The 24,841-nt window shown below is 38.8% G+C and overlaps 2 protein-coding genes across 2 annotated transcripts; one reads left to right on the top strand and one right to left on the bottom strand.

Annotated features, from left to right (window-relative positions):
- Positions 1 to 3,773: 3,773 nt before the first annotated feature.
- LOC117573689 (neurexin-1) lies at positions 3,774 to 21,786 on the bottom strand. The gene is given in 15 exon segments (XM_034257047.2): positions 3,774 to 4,872; positions 4,875 to 5,431; positions 7,513 to 7,852; positions 9,369 to 9,604; positions 9,674 to 9,898; positions 9,901 to 10,023; positions 10,546 to 11,303; positions 11,366 to 11,513; positions 15,944 to 16,055; positions 16,158 to 16,528; positions 16,637 to 17,021; positions 17,075 to 17,191; positions 17,251 to 17,562; positions 17,621 to 18,094; positions 19,366 to 21,786. Coding segments are annotated over 15 exon segments (5,613 nt in total). The 5' UTR covers positions 20,344 to 21,786; the 3' UTR covers positions 3,774 to 4,395.
- Positions 21,787 to 23,176: 1,390 nt separating this feature from the next.
- On the top strand, positions 23,177 to 24,816 carry LOC117574801 (valacyclovir hydrolase). Its single transcript, XM_034258766.2, has 2 exons — positions 23,177 to 23,274; positions 23,391 to 24,816. Exon 2 carries the CDS (start codon positions 23,399 to 23,401, stop codon positions 24,245 to 24,247), a length of 849 nt encoding a protein of 282 aa, XP_034114657.1. The 5' UTR covers positions 23,177 to 23,274; positions 23,391 to 23,398; the 3' UTR covers positions 24,248 to 24,816.
- The last annotated feature ends 25 nt before the right edge of the window (positions 24,817 to 24,841 follow it).

Genomic DNA, 24,841 nt, shown 5'->3' with positions numbered 1-24,841 from the left:
CTAATAAAATTTTTGTTGTATACTTTGGGGATGCACCATTTTAAATATTCATAGAAACAACGACAACGACTCATAGATGGCGCTTTTGTAAAGGAAAGCTGAAAATTTTGCGCCTTTGATAGGCAACATTTCTTCGGCAGGCAAGTGACTTTCTGTATTTTTGCTTGCTGTTGATTTATGTTTGCCTGGTATTTCACCTGCTGAGTTGGTACTTTTTGGTCTTCGCAGGGGTTTCGAATGACCAGTAAATACAACAACAACATTCAAAATTACAACAACAGCTGCGTTTTATATGATGTTGTCCACTCGAAGCCGCCACCCAAAAAAGTGGTACATCAGTAGGTGAATTATCAGGTGAACCTAAATCAGCAGCAAGCAAAAATACAGAAATTAAACTATGCCACGTGCTCTCCAAGTGAAAAAGAGAATTATCTTCCGCTCATGTTCTAAGCAGAAACAAACATGCATGGACCACAAGAGAATATTCCATTTAAAAGCTGCACTCTGCTGCACTCTTTTTTGCAGGGGACGCCACTCAGGCCTGCAGTTGATTACACAGGGCTGCTGCTACTTAATTCTGTTTGCCTGGTATTTCGCTGTACAATAAGTACAGAAAGAGAGAGAGAGAAAGAGAGAAATGCGTGATGTGGGGAGACAATTGCTCACCAGTTCCCTATAGAGGTTTTTTGACACAGTTTCTTAAATGCGCGCATTTTTGTTGCGTATGTGAATATCAATAATCAATAAAGCATATTTAAACTGACTGCCAATGAAAAATATTTGAAGTAATATATGTAAATATAAGCTTATACTATATATTTTTGAATCTTAATCAGCAGGATGATATAGTCCGATTGTCAGAATCTATAAGAGCTAGATAAAGGTGCAAGAATTGAGCATTCTCGACACTTTTGTGTTGTTGGTTTTGTTGGCCTATTAGCCAATAGAGTTCCTAAAATATGTTGCTTAAAACACTTACAAAAACGAAATAAGTTCAACTTTCTTTTATACTTTTATTTTATTTATTATATGCAATGTTATAATTCTGTGTTTTGTCAGTCATTCTGTATTTGTATGCATTTTTTTTTACCATTTTTCTTTCTCATAAATTATAAAATCTAACATAAAACAAAGCAATTTCTTTAACAATCACTGCCGCTACATGTACATACACGTTACGATTTGTTATAATATATATGTTGGGGGGCGCATATACATATACATATTCTTTGTAGTTATATACTGAGTATATGTGTGTATGGGTATGTTTGTGTATGAATGTTGGGTCTGTGTATGTGTGTGTTCGTGTGTATATATTAGATAACAATGATATTAAGCCTAAATAGATACATATATATCCGTATGTATGTATTTATGTATGTATGTAAGTTTAAGTTGTATTGATACATTTGCATTTGCCTTTCATTCGCATCTATCTGTTCCTATGACCATTCAACTATTACATGCTTTAACTAAGTTACTGTTACTCATTATACAAACTAACTGTACTTGCCCTTGCCTCTTATCAATTATGTTTATCATACACATAACATTATTCATTCTATTCAATTGGTATCTGAATTGATTTAATTGGTTTTCTTTTTTTTTTTTTTTCGTTTTTTTGGGTTTTTTCTTTGGTTTTACCTTTTTCTAATATTGGTTTTTAAACAATTTGCATGGCGTGTGTAGAATTTTCAATAAGTTAAATTTTAATTTTTTTGGTTTTTCGGTTTTTTAGTGTGCATTTTGAATATTCGCAAGGCAAAAGATTTGAGTTGATATCAATCGAGAAATGAATAAACTTTGTGGTTTATTTGCTTTTTGGTTTTCTTTGTTTTTTTTTTTTTTTTTTTTTTTTGTTTTTTTTTTTTTGTTTTTTAAATGCAGAGATTTCCTTGTGCAGCATTAACATTGTGAAGATAGAAATTTGTCGTAGCCATTTGGAGAGAGTGTTTGTGTTTCATTACAAAAGTGGGAATTTGTTTTGTTTTTGGTTTTTTAAATATATAGTAGTAGTTATCAACAGCATTTGAATTTAATTATCAATTAATTATCAAATCGCGAAGGGACATAATGATAATCATAATCGTAATAATAATAATCAATAATAATTCATTTTACATTATATCGTATATATGCATGTATTGTATGATTTTGTTTTGTATGTATAAGTTTATATAAAGAGTAGAGTATGTATGAATGTATTAGTATTATTATGTAAGAAGGGTCATTCATTTGTATAGAGTATATATATGTATAAATTTGTGTGCATTGTATTGTGTTTTTTGTTTTTTTGCTTTGTTGTAATTGTCCTAGGTGTCCTTCATTTTGCTAGATTCGCTAGTTTTCGTCATGTGGTATTTCGGTTGTATACAAGTTGAGGTTTCAAAACACTCGAAAATATATCAAAAATTTGTTTGAAATGCAGTATATATATGTAAGCAGTTAGATGTTAATTATACACATATATTGTTGTATATGTAAATAGATATATTTATATATGTATATATGTATAAATAGTACATTCGATATTGGTATAAACCGTCGATTGGTTAAACGTTAATTCAGGATAACAATGAACAACTCAATTCAGCTAAGTCCTTGGACATGGGCGTGTGTGTGTGTATGTGTGTGTGTTTTGTGTGGTGTGAGTGAATAAATGAATTGAAATAGCTGCCAAATCATAGAAAGCGTTTCACTAAACGATATCTTCCAACGTGATGAGTGTTTTAATGTGTGAGTGTGTGACAGAGTTTTCTTATTGTTAGTTGCAGCTGCTGATTGTGTATACGTCACGTAAGCCTCGAAAAATACGCATAATGCGGCTCTAATACTGTAAAATTGTTGCTTGTTCTCGTTTTCGTTTTCATTTATCATTTTTCATTTTTCACTTTGGTTTTTCATTTTCCACTTGTTTAGCTGTAAAGTAATTTTCGCTCACATTTTTTCGTAAAAAAGCTAGGTAGGTTCGCTTCAGTGTCGAGTGTCGATGTCTGTGTGTGTGTGTGTCAAGTGTGCGTGTGTGTGTATGTGAGATGGTGTCTTGTCAATTGATATGTCCGAGTTCATATTGCACAGAGAAGTTCTCTGGCAATATATAGTCTCAAATACATATACATTGTATTAAAAGTATATATGTTGTGGGAATTTCTCCCTTGGGGGTAAAAAACAAATAAAAAATCGCTTTCGCTTGCTGCACGCAAACAAGGAAATCGCATTACTTACATATACACATATATATAGTATGCATATATATAATAAAATCAACTAAAGCGTTTGGGGGGAATCCTACGAGTACAGTTTTTCAATTGGGTTTCTCATCCACATTATCATCATCATCATCATTATTTTCATTATTCAATTAACTAATTAAAGCCAGTTTCAATTCAATTAAACAATCAGTTAGCAGAGAGATTCGTGCATTTCATCATTGTTTTCTTCATTATTATATTCATTAGCATTAGTATTATCATGTTTCGTTTCATTATCATTAGTATTTTCATTACTATATATGTATGTATAATAATAAGTAGCATTAAATTGCACGCTGCCTGCGTCTTTCATTAGATTACAGCACCACATTTGATAACTTTACACGCTGTTCACGCAACAAACAGAAACTGTTTTTTATATTGAATTGGATGTATTTATATCTGTATATATATATATAGTATTAGTATGTGTATAAGTATTCATTATAAGTATTTCTTTAAATTACGTTTACATTGAATTTTCGCTAAAGTTTTGTGTATGCATTTTGTATCATCTTTCGATTATATTTTTTTTTTTTGTAGCGAAATATTATACACAATTATTTGATTGGCTAGTGGCATAATTTGTTTACTATAACATAATGATAATATACACACACATATGTATATATATATATATATATATTACGAGTGTATATATATGCTGCATCATTTTTTTTTTGTTTTTCTTTAGCAAGTCTTGAGTTTGAAGCTATAATTTCTTAGGCATAATTTTTGCTCAAAATGTATGTTTATTAATCGTATTTTTTCATTTTTTTTTTTTTGTTTTCTGTCAGCTAGATTCAATGCCTTTAAAACTTAATGCATATGCAGCTAAAGTATCTGTGTGTTTGAGTTAGTGTGTGTGTGTGTGTGTCTTGATTTATGTCCTTTTGCTAACATTATTGCCATAACAAACCAATCCATGCGGGCACCGCTTATTATCCTTCCGTCATTTGTACACTTTGTCAATGTGTCTAATTAACGTCACGAGTCAATTGTAAATAAATAATTATACTTTCTCTATAGATTATTGTTTTTGCTGTTGTTCTTGTTGTTGTTGTGTATTCTGGGTAAATGGATGTTCATCATCACGTGTTTTATTGCTAATTTGACGACGCTTTTGTTAGTTGTTCTGTCCTGCTTAGACATACCACTCCTTGACATCCTTTGAGTCGCGCTTCTTGGCCTTTGGCTGCACCAATCCCGCCATCTGTGGGCGACCATCGCTGCCATAGCCCAAGGAACCGCTGCCACTGGACATCATGCCACCGCCGCCGCTGCCATTGTTGTGTCCATTGTGGTTGTTGTGATGCGGCTGCTGCTGCTGTTGCCCATGATGCTGCACCGCCTGCAAGCCACCGCCAGTGGCCTGATGATGCTGCCGCTGCTGATGATACGAGCCATTGGTGCTTGTGTTGCCCAGTAAGGCGGCATTCGGATTGTGCGAACCGTATGCGGCGGCCTTCTCGCTCTCCGTCTTGTAGCCACGATCGCCATTCGATTTCAGCCACAACACCAGCAATATAACCAGAATAACCGCTATCAAAATACCTGCCACAATGCCAATGATCATCGCCGTGCGCTCCTCCTCAATGGAGTTGATGCGTCCACCCTTGCCCCCTTGGGTCGATAGCTGTTCACATTGCTGTTGTAGGTATTGCCACCGTAGGGTCCGTATGGCGGTGGATCCGGTTGTGGCAATTGCGGTGGCATCGGGGGCAACGAATGCTCATCGGGCAGTCGCATACGCTCATGATCGTGACCTGAGCCACCGCCACCGCCACCCATACCACCGCCTATCGCATCATAGATATTCTGTGTGGTGTCGCGCTCTGTCACCGTGGTCCGTATCTCTGGCACTGGTGTTGTGGTTGTCGTTGTTGTCGTCGTCGTGGTTGTTGTTGTGCTCGAGCTGCTGGTGGTCCGCTGTGTCGAAGTGGTGCTCACGCTGCTGGTGCTGCTGGGTTGGCTGATTGATGTGCTGCTGCTGCTACCAGTTCCAGCACTCGACATCGTTGTCATGTAGCTGGGAGTGCTGCTGCCCAAGCTGCTGCTGCTGCTACTACTGCTGCTGCTGCTGCTGCTGCTGCTGCTGGTGCTGCTGTGTTGCTGCTGCTCCGTGGTGACATCGCTGCTGCGTCCTGTGGTCGAAGCGGTGACCATCTCGTTATTGGACTCTGCAAGTGGGTTAGCACCAGTTTTTAGTGTTTTCAATTTCATTTATTGTTTCTACGCTACGTGTTATTGTGTGTGTGTGTGTGTGTGTGCTTGTGCTAGTGTAGAAGTGTGTGTGTGTGTTCCCACCCGGAAAAATAGATTGCTTTTATGCCGCTTGCAATTAGTAATCATAGTTTATTGAACATAAAGTTAGAGATAGATAGAGATAGAGAGAGTTATTGATATTGAGAGAGATATGCTGTGCTTCGACTTGGCTGATATGTACAATTGGGATATACATACGATATTGAGGCACAAACACTTAAACACCTAATAGATGCATGTACATATGTCAAAGGGTAAGCTAAATACTTTTTACGATAATCGTTTCACGATATTCAGGTTACATTTGTCAATGGGTTAGCTAAATACTTTTTACGATAATCGTCTTACGATATTCGCCTAACAATATTCAGGTTACATATGTCAATGGGTAAGCTAAACACATTTCACGATAGCCGCTTTACGATATTCAGTTTACGATATTCGTTTTTGGCATATGCACTTACCCCATCGGTAAATATGTGCATGTATGCGATGTCAGTTAATACTTTTCATGTTAATTGCAATTTACGATATACATTTACGACATACAATCCTCTTTTAGGTTAATAAGTGCATATGTAGGTAAGCTAATGTAGTATGTAAATACTTTGTACGATATTCGTTTTACGATATTCGACTAACGTTTTGGTTTTTAGTATGATATACGAGTACAATAAATAAACTATGCAAAAATACAAGTACTTTCTAGACCACGTTCAAAGAGAGGTAATACTATTAGTATACACATAAATACACACATATACAAATCCACATATATCTGATATGACTTCCTTCTGATCCACCTTCTGATTTATTACCCCTACCCGATGCTCAACGAAACGCTTTACGTGCACACGCTAATGATCGCTGTGTAGTTTGTTGTTGTTGTTGTTGTAGTTGTAGTAGGAGTAATTTGATGTTCTAGTTGTTGTTGTTGTTCTTGTAGTAGTAGTAGTTGTTGTTGTTGTTATCTTTATTATTATAATTATGCTTGTCGCTTTTTGTTGGTGGTAATTGCTCAGATATCGAATATCTGCCTAAATATGTAAATACTTTAGGAGCTTAGCCTAAGTGCATTGCTTTTTGTTTATTGCTACTAGAGACAGACGTTTGCTTGCATCGATTTTTGTTCTGTTCTTTTTTTTATGTAAATTTACAGAGTATCCAAGGCGCGATTACAGTCAGAAATATGAAGATGTGTTCACATTCTGAAAGAGACACATAAGGCGTACTCATTGTCAGTTCAAATTACTTAGAAGGAAGGAAGCATCATCAACAACTTGAATGGATGGCGCTGAGCTGAGGCTGAGAAGATGACACGAGAGTGAGGCTGATTTTTGATATCGATTTTTGTTGATTTGGGATTTGAACTGAGCTGAAATTGGATTGGTATTGGTATTGGTTTTGGTATCGATTGGTCTGATCAATGTCTGTGGAGTGAGTGTAGTTTTGCAACTAGACGATATATATGTTATATATATAGATTGATATAGTTATAAACATTTATATATGTAGTTATAGGTTTTGTGTACTTGTGGCAAAAAGCGTTCAAAAAGCGTTGCATACTTCAAGGCGCGCACACAAAAAGAACCCCGAGGACGAGATCGCTAACAAGAACATTGAGACTAATAAAGCGGCTTAACTAGACACAAATATACAAACACATGTTCATATATATGTAGTATATATTCATTATGCATGTGTGTGTGTGTGCGTGTATGTGTATGTATGCACTAGCTAAATATGCTTGTATGTGTTTATAATTACAACCCAGAGCTCTAGTTCTACTTACTCGAACAATATAAGAGTATATATAAGTTTGTATCGCTAGCTAAGAATGTCTGATGATCTGTATATATATATATGTGTGTGTGTGTCTGGTTGTGTGTGTGTGTGTACGTGTTTTGTGATGCTAATGTCAATGACAACATGACACCACATTGGCAAAAAACAAAAGAGGAATAATAAATTCTCGAATCCAAAGTGCTAAACTCACCTGCACCCTTCGCCGTGCTTGTCGCTGTGAACTGTTCCGTTGTCTCGCCATAATCCCCAGATCCGTGCACACAATCCTCGTCATCACAGGCACGCTCTGTGCCATTGTTGTTGTTGCTCGTGTTATTGTTGTTGTTATTGCGATCGACACTCAAGCTGTTGCCCTGCTGTGTGGTTGTTGTCTGCTTTGTGGGCGGCACATAGACCGGGGTGATGAGATCATCTCCACTGCCCGACTCGAAGGGAGGCGTGCATTCGTCTTCGTCGTCGCCACGACATCCGGATCCGGCGCCGGAGAAGATCAGATCGTCTATGGCACCCGGGTAACCGCTTGCTGGCGTCTGTCGAGTAGAATTCAAAGTCTGATTTTACTTCAGTTGATCTAACGCCGAACTGGCCAAGCGGTTATTGTATGTTTTAGTGATTGTTAACTGTATTACGAGTAAGTATTAGTAGTAGGTGCATTATAAGTACGTGTGTATGTACAGTGTGTTTATGTTTGTGTATGTGTGTGAGAGAAACTAAGAATGTCTTGGCTTCAAGCAAATAATTATAATTGCGAAGTAGCAAATGAAGGATTTAAGTGCTTCACTAAAATTTAATATTGTGTTGATGAATTCAATAATTGGAGTTTTTCTATACTGGATTTTTTTGTTAGATACATATGTATCATAAAATAGAAGTGCATAGAAATTTAAATATGCTGGCGAAGCTAATCATCAATCTTCGCAAGTTCAAGTTGAGTAAAGGACTATTTGGCATTTATTAATGTAAAATAATTCGACGAACTCATGTGGCAATTATTGATATTGATAATCAGAATATTAAATTCGATTAAATTAGGTGAGATTTCTCAATAGTATTTACATGTTTTTCTTTGAAATGAATATGAATTGCTTGCGCAGCGATTGATTATCGTAAGTTTGAATACAGTAAATGAAAGTCTGCCATTCATTAAAGCTCTTCGAAAATTTGGAAATATCATTTGGCGACTAATTCGTAAGAGTATTCTTATATTTTTTTTCAATTTCAGATGAATTGATTTATTGAATATAAATTAGGAAAGTGCCAACTGTATCTATTTGAAATATTAAATTAATATTCAAATTAACAATAAATTATTTTGAAAGTATTTGCTTTTAGATGTTGTGAATGAGCTGTGTGATTGTGTGGATTAGTTTATTGATGTGCTAATAAATGTGTAGAGTCATGCAGCATTAGTGCGCTCAAAAATGGCTGAATTACGAGTTACAATTAAAGTGCAATTGAAATCAATAATAAAATACTATCTGCATTTGTTAAATGTGTGTACGCTTATTAGTAATTGTAGATAATTTTATAATATATATATTCACAATTTGATTAGTTTGCATTATGCTGTGCGTCAAGGAATAAATATATCAAATAGCTGAGTTTTAACTGAGGTTAGTAGCAATTTCAGTTTTGGGTAGTAATTATTAATTGCTGGTGCTGGTTAAAAGCGATTACGTCACTGACACAAAAACAATTGAAATAAATAAATAAAGTGGCATTTACACTAGTTTATACATTTATGATTAGCTAATACTTTTTTTTTTTGGTTTTAGTTTTTTTTTTTTCATTTAAAATGCAGAACCAAATTTCCCCCTTGCATGGAATTTCAGACTTGGGGGGAAAAGTGATTCAAATTGCATATGAAGCTGATATTATACGATTTTCATTGATTTAGTTAAAATATTTGAATTGATTTTTAGGTGGTTTTGATTAAAGAAAGAATTTTGAATAAAAAACGGTTTGGTTTTTGTTACGATGAGAAAAATACTTGGAAAGTTGAAAGTTGAGAGGAATTGAAATAAAATTTCAAATAAATTCCCTAACCTGCTGCATTCTCTGCAGATCATTTCTATCTAATACTCCAGTTACCAATTGAACATCTCCTCGCACGGTGATATGGGGATCGCGTTCGACGGCCAAATCCAGAATGCGCAGCTTGTTCACCGACAAACCGGCAATGACGCCAGCAAACGGACGCTCGATCCTTATGCGACCGTTGCGGCTAAACTTGCCTCCCACCTGGATGTTCGACATCGTATTGAACACGGTCGAGTGGTGGCCTGTAAATCACAACCAGAACAAGGAACCACTGCAGTCTGCATCGTTTGTATTAGCCATTCATCACTTACCCTGCGGTGTAAGTGCCTGCACATTGTAGTCGTCCAGTTGAAGCGTGGCATTGCCACCTTTGCGGGAGAAGCGCACCACGTGATAGGCATTGTCGTTGACCTTGGTGCCAATCTCGCCCAGCGGCAGATCCACGCTGCCAATGTTGTACACCATAAAGATGTTGCCCTCCACAATCTCCAGTTCCATGTAATCCTGTGTGGTGGCACTCTCAACGCGCAGCAAACCGCATCCGGTTTGGTGGTGATGAAGCCCAACGCAATGTTGTCCTCCTCGGTGTCCGCCTGCGTATTCTCGGGGAAAGTGTACTGCACCATGCCCTTGTTGTTGCCAAAATCGTAGGCAATCGATTCTGCAAGAGAAAACATTGAATTATAAAGGGTTAACAAAAGAAACGAAAGAAATTAAATTCTAGAAAAATATAAAAATATAAGAATGTAGCTGAAGAATGTAGCTGAATAATTTGGTTGTGAGTTGCGAGCAGATATAGTTTTTATAGCTGCTTAAATAGGTGTTAGTAGATAGATTCACAATCTGGTATATTTTGTACTCTATGGTATATTTTGAATGTAGTGGTATATCGATATACCAAATAAAGAAATAATACATATATAATATATATATTATTCCATCTGTATATGCTTTGCACTTTATTGATTTTGGAAAGAGTAAAAGTATCCCAAAGTCGACTTTCTTACTTGTTGTTGAAAGGATTAAGAATGGTAGTTTCATTGAAATATGACTTCAAAGCGCTACACAAACTTATCAAAGTAGTTTTGGTATTAATTAATAAAAATATGAAAGTATGTAAAATATGAGGTATGCTTATTATGATCTTCCATTTCTCATTTACTATGCTCAACCAGTTGCTTACCATCATAGCAAGTGGGTCCCGTGTACGAAGTCATGTCACATTCGCAGGCATACGCATTCCATTGCTGCACACAGATGCCACGATTGGCGCACGCATTCTGGCTGCACTTTGTGGGTCCCTCACATCCACTTACAACCAGCGAGCTGGGCACAACTGCATCGCTGGTAAGCGAAGGCGACGTATCACCCAAATCCAAAGAAGCCAGGCAACCCTCGAAGCCAGAGCGAGATGAGATCGAACCCGGCAACTTGGAGTACATGTCCTTAAAGACGCCGCCAATGTACAATATGCCCGCCAACTCCAGATGCATATTATTGCCCGTCAGCGTGATAATCTCAAAGGAATCGTCCACGGTCAGAGTATGAGTCTTGGGTCCCGGACGACGTATGCTGACCTGATGCCAGCGATTGTCGTTCATGTGTATGCGAGACTTGTCCCGCATCGTCACAGGTCCATCTCCCAGATCGAAGGTGTAGTGTATGTGGCCATTGACCAGCTCCACAGCAACGAAATCGTTTCGTCTGCCGCCATTAAAGACGAGCAAACCATTTGGTTCCACAGTCTTAAAGCGGAAGTCAATGGAAATGCTTGTGTAGGCCTTGAGCATGGCCAGACCTACGTAAGAGTGCTTGGAGCGGAACGTGGCCGCATGATACGGTTGTCCAGCTGGTGAGTTGACAAAGCGTGCGGTCAGCTTGAAGGTGGCACTCGGCAGCGCCGACAGCTCCGGTCCCAACGACTTTACGATATCCAAATAGCTATGAGAAAATACAAAATAAAAATAAGTATTAAGTATAGAGAAGGAAAATCGTCAGTTTACCGCTGCCCATTGAAGATGAAGCCCTGCATTTGTCCCACAAAGTTCGGCATGGTCGAGGTCATTTGGATCTCCTCCTCGGCATGGAAGAGTCCACCGAGATGAATGGAACGTATCTCCATGGTGCTGTGGCGTCCCAGGATTGTCTCAGCTGTGGTGCAAAGAATACAGCAGAGATCGATAAAGCTCAAGGGGTTACGGGCATGGGGAATGTGCCAGCCTGTGGGGGCTTGCTCTAATATTTAGACTAGGCAAAGTACCGTTAACACTTTAGGCATATCGTATATATAGAGTAGTAGTAGTAGTAGTATATATATTTATGGATATATGGATATTATTATGGTTAAATGGATAAGGATAGTAGTAGTACTTAGAGTTGCTGAGTTTTGTTTTGTTGGTGACAAACGAATGTAATTTTTTTTTTTAAGTTTAGTTTTTAGTTACAAGAAGCACATACGCATACGAGTATATGTATTCAAATAGTAATAGATAGTAAGTAATAATATAGTAGTAGTAGTAGTAGTAGTTGCGTTTTTAGTAGACATTGATCTAAGTACGAATAGTATTTCAATTCATAATTCATTTCAAGCAGTTGCTGTACGAGTTACTTTTGAAAGTGTCACTCGAAAGTGGCTAGAATTATTTGTTTGTTTGTTTGTTTGTTTTGTAGTCAATGCAGCTTGGGTACATACTAAAGAAAGGTGCAGTTATACGATAGTTTTACGATAGTTTTGCATATATATGCCTACACATAAGTATATGCCGGTGTGGATAGATTATAGTAGAGAATAGAGTAGAGATTTCAATATCAAATGAAAAATACGAAATAAACTGAGTTGTCGTTACATTTGCATTTGCAAGCGACTTTCAATCGAAACAAATTAACTTAATGAAGATAATATCGCTAGTGAAGTTAATTAGTTAAATTAAATAGTAGAGTATTGAGTATTGATTTGGGTGCGCAGTACATATATCTACACACATACATACAGATTAGTTGTACATATGCGTTCCATATTGACTTATTTTAATAATTGCTTTTTGTTGTTGTTATTGTTGATAAATTGGTGTGTGAGATACATTCTCTTTTACGAGTATTTACTGTAGCGGTGACATATTTTTTTTTATATATATTCGATAGGTGCATTGCTTGATAGAATAACTCAACAAAATGAAAGAGTTGAACTTAACGTACGTTGCAACTAGACGCCTACAACAATGACAACCGAAGACAACGATTTCAATTTAATTGATTTTGTTTTGTTATTTGGTTTCTTACCTAAACGCCAAACTCATCAACCAGAAATAAATAATAATCAAAAAGAAAAAACGAAAAACGAAATAAACAGTTTTTTTTGCGGCTGTTTGAACGACATTGAAACTAAACATCGATTTGTAATTTGTAATTTGTTCAGTAAATGTTATGTTATGTATGTGCTTGTATGTATGTATGTGTATGTGGGTGTGTTTGGGTGTATGTGTGTGGCCTATAGAGAGTCGCAAGTTGTAGTTTTAGTGGTTTTGGTTTTGGTTTGCGTGTGCTTTTGACTACTACGTCTAGCTAGAATACGAGTATGAGTTATTGTGCGACTACATTGCGCATACGACGCGTGGTTCAGCGTGAGTATGATTGACATAATCTGCACATGCAAATGGCTGCAGTAAGCGATAGTCTGAGGCGAAGAGAGAGAGAGAGACAGAGAATGAGTGAGTGAGTGAGTGAGAGAGTGAAAGCGATGTAGGACACAATTGTTGGTTGCAGCTGCTTTGTTAGCCATATAATTAGCCGCATTTACATATGTATGTAAGTAGTTATAAGTACTTTGAATTTGTGCCAAATTTTCTATAGAAACAGACAGAGATAGAGTTAGAGAGAGAGAGAGAGAGAGTGTGCGAGAGAGAGTTAGAGAGAGAGATTGCTAATCGTAGAGAATGTTGTGTGGCATGTGGCAGCATGTCATGCGATTTCCATTGTATTTATTCAAAGTTATTAATTTTGTTTGCTTGCTTTTTTTACTCATTTCACTTTCAGGTGCGCACATGCAAACTCTGACGTGTGTGTCGCGACTGTGTGTGTGTGAATGTGTGCAATTTGTGTGTGTGTGTGTGTGCGTGCGTGGTGCAGCAATACTTCTTCTCAAGGTGTGTGTGCGTGTGCGAGTGCGAAGTGTACGGCCGGGCTACACGCAGGCAAAGAGCAAAGCAGCCAACACGGACCACCAACAACAAGAGCCAGAAGATGGATTTGAAGGAGGAGGCCGTGTGGTTGGCGATGTCGTTTTGTCGTTTGTCGGCCAAGTTGCACACATTTTGTACACTTACACAATATAATGCGAAACTAATTTGTACGTTTTGGACACGCTTAGTATTTTTTTTTTAGTTTTTACTGTAGTACTAGTAGTAGTAGAAGTAGTAGTTGTAGTTGTTGTTGTTAACGAGTACATAGTTTACTTAACACAAAGCTAATTACATATTAAATGGTGCAAAATTACAGCCCTGGGTGCTTCCAAACATTGTTTTGCCTTCTCGTCTCAATAAGTCGCCACTCGCGTGAGACTCTTTTTCTTATTTGCCACATTTCATTTTCATTCATTTTCATTTCCATTTTTTTGCATCCTTGAGTTAGACTTTATCGAGCGATTTGGCAAAAAAATGTTTCACCGAGTTCTTGCGTGTCGATTTTTTTTTCTTGCTCTCGCCTCAAAAAAACATTTGAAATTATTTACGATGTTTATTTAGTTCTCTTTGGCTTTCGCTTTCGCTTTGGATTCGGATATGGCTTTCGCTTTCGCTGTTGTTGCATTTTTGTTGAAATAGAAAAGGTCATTAAGATCACAATTGTGTGATATGAAAATTGCATTTGCATTTGACATTGTTTTTTTTTTTTTCTTTTGATTTTTTTGAATAATTGAAGTACTTGAACAAGTACCGCAGTTGATGTTAATGCTGAGTTGCTGTTGTTTGTTGTTATGCTTGTTTAGTTGGCTAAAATACATATGTTTTACTTTAATTATACACTCCTGAAACGAACTTGTTCACATACCACACGTGTCGTTTAATAATTTATTTAAACACACACACTTTTTGATTGCTTTTGTTTGTTTAAACTGAGAATGCCTGTAATTACAAATTGTTGTCATATTTACAAGGAAACTATAAACGAAAAAGTAAACACATAATGAAATCATGAAAGTAATTTACAAGCACTTGATGTGGATCAAGTGCGAAAAGTTTCAAACAGAAAGAAAGTACGAATACTTCAAATATGATAATATGTATATCATATCATGGACATAACAATTTACAAGACAATCAAATTGTATATATTTATAGTAACATTCAATGCGATTTGATAGCAGCTGTACACCTGTTTCAATACTTGGTTGTTGTTAATCTTAACTTTTGTTTGGCACATAGATAGTACATACTAATAAGTAGTTGAGTATTTAATTTTCATTAAATTATTTATTTTGTTTGGCACACTCTCGCTGATTGTTTTATCGGATTGTCGCAAAATCAAACATAGTATAGTAAGTAGTATATGAGAGAGACAGATAGAGAGATAGAGAGAGAGAGAGAGAGGGGGCAATAGAGAGTTATTGCAAATGAAAACACAACATCAAGATGTTTGAAAAAGTCTCAAATATATAACTAACGAGAGTCAAATAAATTGTATCAAGTATAATAATGAGATTGGCAAGATAATAGAATTGATAATTAGTCAAATATGGGCAAAGAATCGTTTAATAATTTGTCAACAATGATTAATCCAAAAATGAAAAGTAAAAAGAACACAACAAAGCAAATGGAGTGGAAAACGTTGAGTTGAGTTGAAAGTTCAATAATTAATTAGGTGAAAGAGCCTTACAAAATGTACGAGTATTTTTTTCATTTGGTGTGATTTTGATTTATAAAGTGAGTGTGAATCGAATGAGTATACGAGTACGAGTACGAGTAGAATAATGAGTATTATGTTGATATTATGTGATGTTCAAATTCTATCTCAAATCTCAGCTAATTAAGTTTTTTGTTTGGTTTTGTCATGAGGAAATCAAACATTTAAGAGGTAAAACATTTTTAGCTTTTCATCATTTTCATTTTTCCATCATCAATATGTGTGTTCTTTTTTTGTATGCGTGTATGTGTCATATATAGTTGTGTGTGTTTGTATTTGTAGCTGTGTTTGTGTGTAGTTAACTGAAAAGCTCTCGAAATGAAAAGTTTAAACAACGTTTAAGAAGAACTGAAAAACCGCTGCTTCAATCTGCATTTTTCTTTCTTTTTTTTGTTTTTTGACTGCTTTCCTATCACCTGCACATACCTTTCAAGCAAAAGGGATATTTTGAAGGGTAAAGGATCTCTACAATAGCATATAGAACTGGCCTTCATTGCGCTCTTTTGGGGGGAGGTCTAACAATCATTGATATGATATGGAATAACTGTAGTAGTAAGCAGGAGACTCGAGAATGGGGAGTATCCTTCATTAATATTTTTTTCTTCTTTTTTTTTTTTGTAAAAAAAACGACACGGCACGACACGTAGTAGGGCAATAGATGTGCTGTTGATACATACATAACATACCCCTGACGGGGGGAGCCCCGTCAACTTGTAGACGCAGATTCGATGCTCTGCGCGAAAATCGTATGGTGTGCCAATTATTGTCATTGAGCACCGATTGGCCAGCGAGCAGGTTCTGTCGAGCATAGATCGAGCAAACATACATATTAATACCATCATTAAGTCACTCACAAGTTTGCTGAGCACAGCAATCAGACTGCCATCAGACTCTGTTTACCTTCTCCCGATCGCTCAGCCGCACACTCGCTCGAATGCGTCCAGCCACCAAGGCAATCTCTAGACGATCCGGTGAATTCGATTCGGCGCTGGTCAAGAGCAACAACCCAGCGGGACGTGAGGTCTTGAAACGTATAATGAGCTCCTCGGTCTGTGTCTTGGTGCCCTGTCCATTGGCCAGCCAAATGGTCATGTGTTGGCTGCCATTAAAGGCCAACGTGGCCAATTCCCTGCCGCAGGTTGGTCCGCCGTACAAGGTGGCCGAGCAGTCGCAGATGGGTCTATTCCATCCCTCGAGACAGGTGCCGCCGTTGAGGCAGGGATTGCCGCTGCAAACATTGCCCTGCACATGGCACGAAGGTTTCACCGAAGCTGCAAGAGGTGAGAGACGCGAGAGACGTTACTCATTACATTATTACATTATCCAAAATTAAACCTTCTAACTATGTAAATTGAGTCTGTGTGTGTGTGTGTACTCACCCGAGTCCTGCACGCGTGCAAAGGCAGCTATATCGATCGCCTTGCCGCTGAGCACCAGGTCACGCAAACAGCCCACAAATCCCTGTCGCAACGTTGCCGTCCAGATGGCCGCCGGCCAGGCCACATTATTGTAAGCAGGCCCAACGCCACCCACATACATATGACCATCGAGCTCCAGTATGGTACCGTCGCCAGGTGTGCGAAAATCATTCCAAATGCCGTCCACAGCCACCTTGGCATCGCGACCATTGCGTCGCAGTATGAGATCATGCCAGTCGCCATCGTCGACGCGGCGTCGCGAGGCGCGTATCTTCGAGGCACCGGAGCCGAGATCCAGATGTATATAGATGTGTCCATTGAGCAGCTCAATGGCAATCAGCACAGGCTGCAATAGAGAAGAGCATTAACATTGGCTAACAATAAAGCAATCAAACTTACGTTCTTGGCACGCGGCTGCTTGGAGCCGGTGGCCAGTATGATGATGCCATTGGGTTCCTTGGTGCGGAATTTAAAGCTGATGGAGCTCTGCTTGCCCGTCTCCCATGGCGGCAGCACCTGCAAACACCAGTTAAGTACACAATACACAGTTCAAAATGCTCTTTCACTTCACTTACCAAATGGGATTCGCGTGTGGTGAAGGTCACCGGATCCTGAGGATCGCCACTAGGACACTGATACTCCAGACTGCCCGCCACTTGAATCAACTTTGAGCCACTCTTGGCCAGATCGATGAGATTCAAGTTCAAAGTGTCTGCAGAGAACTCCACTTTGCGCAAACAGCCCACAAAATTGTTGTGCACACGAGCGCCGAGCAAAGCACGCGGATTAACAGCGCCGCCAACGTAGACGCGAGACGAGGACAACATGGTAAACTTGCCGGCAATGTGCGAGTGATCCGTATAGACATCATCGACCACAGTGACGAGCTGCACAAGGAGTAAAGTCATTAAATAAATCCGAGTAGGAAAAAAGAGAGCTACGCACCCGACAGAAGCTGGTGATAGAAGAGATCTCCTGGATGCGTCGATGCACGGTGACCTTGTGCCACTGATGGTCGTCGAAGCGCACCTTCGATGGCTTAATGTGCATCTCCTGCTTGCCATTGGCTAGACCCATGGTCAGCGAGACGCCGCCATCGCGCAGCGCCAAATTCAGATAGTCGGTGCCGTGGCCCGTGTAGAAGAGGAGACCATTTGGCTGGCGAGTGCGAAAGTAGAAAGAGATCGCATCTTGGGCACTGACAATTGGCTCGGCGCCCGTTTGGCCCAAGTCATACGAAAGGAACTGTGTACCGCGGAACGTTGCTTCCGATGGCGCCTTCTCCTTCTCACAATACTGGCCATCGTACTCAAGGTTACGACACTCGCAAATTGGACCGGAATCAGTGGATATGCATATTCCGCCGTGCTGGCAGGGATCGTTGCGCTCGCAGGCATCGGTCGTGTTGCCTCGAACGCCCTGCAAATCGGATTGATTATTCAATAAAAAGAAAAGTAATGCTTGTCTATTGAACAGCTGTAAACTTCATAATTTACTATGCAATCAATATCAAATTTATTCAATACTGACGCATTAAATGAAACCTATAAAGCAGCAGAAAGGTAAATTATTATTATACTCAACTTGATTTTAAGAGGTAATAATGTTTGGGACGGGACATAAAGAAAATTACATTGAAGATTATGAAAAATAGTTAAACTACTCAGCCTTTTAGTTTACTGTTAATTCACCAAAAATAATCAAACCAAATTGCGTTAAAAATATACATACTGATATTGACTTTGATTATTTTTATTTATTGATTAGAAGAGAGTTAAATAGTTGTGAATTATTTCCCATTTTTTGAATAGTTTTTGTTATGAATAATTTTTTAGTCGTAAACGTGAATTAACTACATAATGTAGCAAATATTTAAAACAACAAAATTTGTTTTCTTTTTTCGGTTTAACATATACAAAATTTCGAAATATTATATATAGTAAAAAGTAAATTTTGATTACTGGATGTTGGAGGTCGGCTGATTCAAGGTCATTCAATACAACGAAATAATTGATAACATTTGTTGCGCTAATACTGAAAATCCAAAGATCTTATCTTATTTTGAAAACAAAATTCGCAACATAAGCAAATTAGATTTAAAACGCATATTATTTTTTTGCTTATTTTCAATAATGAAAGAATACTACTATTTATATAATATATATTATAAAAGTATGTATTTGAAAGCTTGAGTATGACGAATTGCGAATGTGTATTTCATTGAAATATAAAATTAAATTAGTTCTCTTCACTTCGCCTTTTCGATAAAATGTTATAAGCTATATACTTTATAAGTAATTCAAAATTGTTCTTGAATAGATTCAGTGAAATAATAATAAAGTACGTAGAATTTCAATTCCAATAAAATACACAGCATAAACAAGTTTTTATACAACTAATATTCAATAATGAACGAATATAATATTATAATAAATACAATTTTTTTTTATAATATTCAATGCATCTCTTTTTGTTCATCACGGGAATAACTGGGAATATAAATTTACTTTAAATATACAGTCACCAGCATTAGCTTGAATTACTTCAGAAAACTTGGCATTAACTTCATCTTATCGGCGCTATTAAACTAATATGCGACATATTTTCAGTTACATACATTACAAGTAATTTAAGATCCTCCGTCTTTGTTAAAGAATAGATTGAAGAGATAAAGTGTAAGAAAAACTCACCCTCATGCCTCGCTCGCGTGTTGGCATCTCGCCATGGTCACAAGGCGCATCGCCGCACTTGATGTCCCGCGGCTGCTTCATCTCCTGGCGCCTGGTGGTGCCACCCGGCTGATCCGCATAGACTAGATTGCGAATGGCGCCACGGAAGCGTGGCTCAAAGATAACGCTGGGCAGTGCGAGCAGCGCCAGCTTGCTGCTGTACCAGTTGGGCATGCCGCCGACATACACATCCGAGTTGCTGGCAAACTTGCCAAACTGGAACTCTTTGCCTTTGGTCGAACGCTGCTGTGAGACGCCGTCCACAATCAACGAGGTCTGATCATCATTGCGCAGCACCTGCACCTTATGCCAATGGCCATCGTGCAGCTCCCTGCCCACGGTGATGATTTGTGCGCCTCCGCCAAGATTATAGCGCAGACGCAGGGCGCCCTCGACCAGTTTCAGCTCAAAGAAATCATAGGTGCCACCATCATCCGTGTAGAGTACGAGGCCATTGGGCTGTTCCGTCTTGAATTCCAGCTCCAATGTGCCATTGAGGCCGGTGTACCACTTGCGGAACGTGTAGAAGGAGTTCTGCGAGCCATCGAGCGGAAAGCCAGCACTAATCGTAATGAAGCTGGCAACCAAGCTGACGAGGAGCGCGGTCACGATGAGCACTCGATATGAGCGTCGGTACTCGACCATTATGGCTGGCCGAACACGAGGACGAGGACGTAGAAGAGAGTGCTCCGACTGCTCCGGATGCTTCAGCTGGTTGTGTGCTTCGAGAGCTCTTCGCCGGCGTCGCGCCTTGTTGAATAGTAAATCGGAGGAGCAGGCTTTGGTAGGAGATTCAACTGGCTCGGGCAGCAGCCGCGTGTCATTATTATTATTATTATTGTTGTTATTATCGTCAGCTATCAACAGCAGCTTCTTGGCATCGACGACGTGGTCGCAGTCCATTTTGTGGACGTTGTCAATGCTGTTGTGGGCTGTCATGGCCTCAAATGCATAGTTTGTGCAGTCCTTGAAGGATGTTCGTCTGCTATGCGTGTGTGTGTCTGCTATATGTATCTAAAATCCTATATCTCTGATATGTTGCACTTGGCGCGCGCTCATTCACACGCACGCACACACAGACACACGTGCGTATACGCACACTATCACACACGCGCACACAAATAGTTACAGAGTTGCGCGCGTAAAACGTAAATGTCGCCTTGCTTTCGACTCTGGCTTTGGCGTTGGCGTTGTCGTTGACGATGACTCTTGGCTGCGTATACGCGTCGTATTCCAGTCCTTGACTGGCAAGCTTTCACTCTGTGTCCTTGTATTGGTGTGTACTATTACTACAACAGCCCCCGACTGCTGTGATACATTGGAATATTATCCGCGCTTATAGTTTTCATTGAACTTTTGTTTCACAGAGAGAGTGAGTGCCGAACCAAAGCCGAGAGAATGTTAGTGGGAGTCACAGACAGCGAAAGAGAGGGAGAGAGCAGCGTGAGCGTGAGAGAGAAAAGCTCAGAACACAAAAAAATACACAAAGTTGGCTGCGGCTGTTAATGCACTGTTAGCTTTTGTTACTTATTCGCACCGTTTCACTGCTGCTGATTATTTTTTCTTCTTTCTTCCTTTTCTTTTCGTTTTTATTTTTGCGTTAATATTGTTGCCTTGTTTTGTACTCTATATTACAGTGGTTTTTAAGTTTTTGGCATTTTTTACACTTGATTTGCATAATGATGGTTTGCAAATTGTTCGCTGGCGTGCACAACATTTCATTGGCCATTTGTTTCGTGCTAGAAAACCGTTAGCAGCCGCATCAGCAGCAGCAATAGCTGGTCGTAGGGGTGGCAAAAGCTCGCCGGACGCCTCCTCCACCCGATGTGCCTGCTATGGTGCCCACGAGCGTTTCAACGTACATGTACATACTAAAAATCGGAAAAAAATTTTCACTGCACGTAGGCGAAAATTTTCATTTCAAATGTGTTTAATTTTTGGGGGACACTTTTAACACAATTCCTAGATTAGTTATTCTACTCAATTATTACTTGGCAAATTGATTGAACTATTGATTCCAGCTTGGTGTTTGGATTTGATTTAACCATTTGATTTAGCTTACACAATTGTACATTTTTTGTAAGATTTATACACTTTTTTCTTCTATGTTTTACAATTTTGATTTTGCTTTTGTAGAGGAATTGAATTTGAATTTTGCGTTGGTTTTGCGATTTTGATAAGCAGCGTTTTAGTATGGGAATTTTTGCAGAATGAACCCAAAACGGGGATACTTAAATTATGTGTCGAATTTTTTGTTCAAAGCACTTCTCCGCTGCTTCTGGTTTTATTATCGATCTGCGCTGCATTCACGACAAGACTGAACTGCAATTTCAAACTTAATTTCTTCGCAGTGTTTCCAATGGATAACGAAAGCTCCATCAGCTTATTCACAGAGTGCTGCGAATCCAGCATAGACAACACTGCTTATACGCTACACTACTCTCGAATATAGGCAACTTACAATATTTTTGTTTAATTATGGAAACTTTTTAAGCTATGCTACTATAATAATTGTTAATTGCTTGCTTTAGTCTACAACATTCAGCTTTACTCTTGTTCACCCCGAAATGTATGCTATGGAAAAGACCTCGATGTTGTGTGTAGAGCATCAGAATGCCAAAAATTAAAAGCTCTCTTCCTTCAACGAGGCATGTGTATGTATGCGTACTACTAACATACATATATGTATATGTATGTATGTGAACGCACACACATTTTCATACACACACATGCGTAATGAGCGCAGAACACGCAGGTTCATAACCTGCACCACTCGAAGCGTATTAGAAGGGACAGGATATGCATATGTGTGCATGCGTGTGTGTATGTGCAGGGACGACAACGTCGGTCGACCCATGTAAAATGCCTTGACATTTATTATACACTACACACAACTTCGACAGCTCGGCGTCAAATTCGATTTGCATTTGTTGATGCATACTATGCCGTGCGTTTGTATTTGTGTGAAGGAATGTGTGGGTGTCCCCCATGTGCTTTCTCAGTAGATAGAGGGAGCCTTTGGCTTGTCACTTACTTATCATATGCAATTTTTCACAAGCAAGCACTGCAAGGCCAACGACGCATCTATGTTAGTATTTTGCCATTAACGTCACTTTACACATTTTCTTGAACACGCACTGACCATTATTCACATAATGCAAACGACATGACCGCAATTATAATTTAGCGAAGAATGACAAGAATTGTAGTTGTTTAAAAATCGCAAATGTCCTTTAGATGCACCACAAGCTTTTTGCTGCAACGCGCGAACAACGATGTTTTTTCGGAGTCGGCAATGAATATAACTGGAAGTATTATTGGACAATATACTTTTTAATTGAGTTCAGACCCCAAAGGGAGTTCTTTTCAATAAAATAATTTGTAACTTTTGCAATTTATTTTTAAATTAATGTTGGTTATTCTGCAACACCTTTGTTGATTGCAAGGAGAGTGACCGCAAGATAAATGTACACGCTATGAAACGGAAATATACTAAAATGAACTCATTATTGATTGCTGGTTACACTTCTGATAGTATATTAATTGAATGGTGAACAAGCTGTTAGGAAGGCGCGACTTTTTAAACAGTTTGTTATTTTCAAGAAATTACCATTGGAATGTTGGGCTTTTAATGATGAGACTTTAATAAAAATAATGATTAATACAAAATTTATGAAAACAAAACTAGTAACGGAAAGGAAGTGAATATGCAATAATGTTATAAATTTGTATGCGTGGGCGACCACTCGAAGCAGTGTTGTAAAATGCAAATCAATCGCAGCTGTTGAAAAGTTCACCACATTCATCAGAAGACATTTACAGCTGGGCTAACTTATCAAACCGTTTCTTATCGAACACTTTACAAGGCAGGTGCAGCTGTATATGTGTGTTGTGTTTACACAAACAGACAGACAAAACGCGCTTATTTAGAGTGCACTTCAAGTAAACAGTTTTGACAATTGTTTATATCCCCCAATTCTAGGCAGCTTACGTAATGCTGGCAGGCACTCAATTGGGACGTGTGGCGAGTCGCCTGATGCCGCGATTATCATCAATGCGATCCATTTACACGGAGCGAAAAGTGCAAGTTCAGGGCGCTGGTGACTTGCACATTGTGGAGTGTGGCAATGGTGCTCGTAGCCTGCTGCTTATGCCCGGTGCCCTGGGTTCGGCCTGGACTGACTTCAAGCCACAAATCGAGCAGCTACCCAAACTGCTTCCCGACCACACAATTATTGCCTGGGATCCACCGGGCTATGGAAAATCCGTGCCACCCCAGCGCAAATTTGGACTGGATTTCTTCAGCGAGGACGCCGACGCGGCTGTGCAACTAATGCGTGCCCTGGATAGACCCAAGTTCTCGATTCTGGGATGGAGTGATGGTGGCATTACAGGTCTGCTGTTAGCGGGACGTTACAACGATGCAGTGGACAAATTAGCTATTTGGGGCTCAGGCGCTTATCTCAACGAAGCGGAGGTGAAGGCACTGCAAGCGATTCGGGATGTGGCGAAGTGGTCGCCACGCATGCGCGAACCGATGGAGAAAGTCTATGGCGTGGAACGCTTCGCCCAGCTCTGGGCGGAATGGGTGGATGCCGCCTGTGACATTTATAAGCAACGCGACGGCGACTTTTGTCGCAAGGAAGTGAGCCAGGTGAAGGCGCCCACATTTATACTGCACGGAAAGAAGGATCCCATGATTGCCGCCGAGCATATTCCCTGGCTGAGGGAACGATTACCACAGGCGCGATATCACGAGTTTCCCGAGGGCAAGCACAACATCCATTTGCGATATGCGGAGGAGTTCAACAAACTGGTCGCCGACTTCTTCAGGGAGAAATAACAGGCCTATGAAGAAACAAGTTGAAAAAGATGAAACATACTTGAGGGAAAACAAAAATGAAGTGGCTTATCATATCTTCAATTACTTTCATGGTTTTTATCCGATCGTAATAATTATTAGTCTGTATACTAAAAAGTTTAAGGGAGCATGTTATCGAATTTGAAGTCCTCAGCTTATATGCAATATAAGATAAAACTGTTTATAGGAACGTTTGGACAAACGGCCCATAAGAATATTTGTATTAATATACTTTTTATATGTACCTATAAAACTGTTTGTCTTCACTCACTGACGAAACTATCAAGTCACAGCCCAAACGGTAATTCATATTATTTATGGGTATACACAAATTTATTAAAGGAAGCATAAAGTTTACTGTCATATTGCTTTTGACTATCAAGTTCCATATAAAAAGAGACTAAAGAATAATTATCGAATCGTATATCTTTAGGTATTATGTAATATCAGTTCGCAGCGTTTATAGAGACGGACATATAGTCAATCGGGCAGTTAAATGATGTATATTTTGACTTTAAGGTTTTATACAAACTTATAAAATAAATGGCAACAAAAATGAAGAAGCTTATCGGTCTT

This window comes from Drosophila albomicans, chromosome 2R, assembly GCF_009650485.2.
Source record: "Drosophila albomicans strain 15112-1751.03 chromosome 2R, ASM965048v2, whole genome shotgun sequence".
Lineage (NCBI taxonomy): Eukaryota > Metazoa > Arthropoda > Insecta > Diptera > Drosophilidae > Drosophila > Drosophila albomicans.
The sequence above is the reverse complement of the archived record's forward strand: the minus strand, read 5'-3'. Positions and strand labels throughout refer to the sequence as shown.

Bases quoted from the DNA above. Each gene is read 5' to 3' on its own strand.
- LOC117574801 (XM_034258766.2), top strand. From the start codon at position 23,399: ATGCTGGCAGGCACTCAATTGGGACGTGTGGCGAGTCGCCTGATGCCG.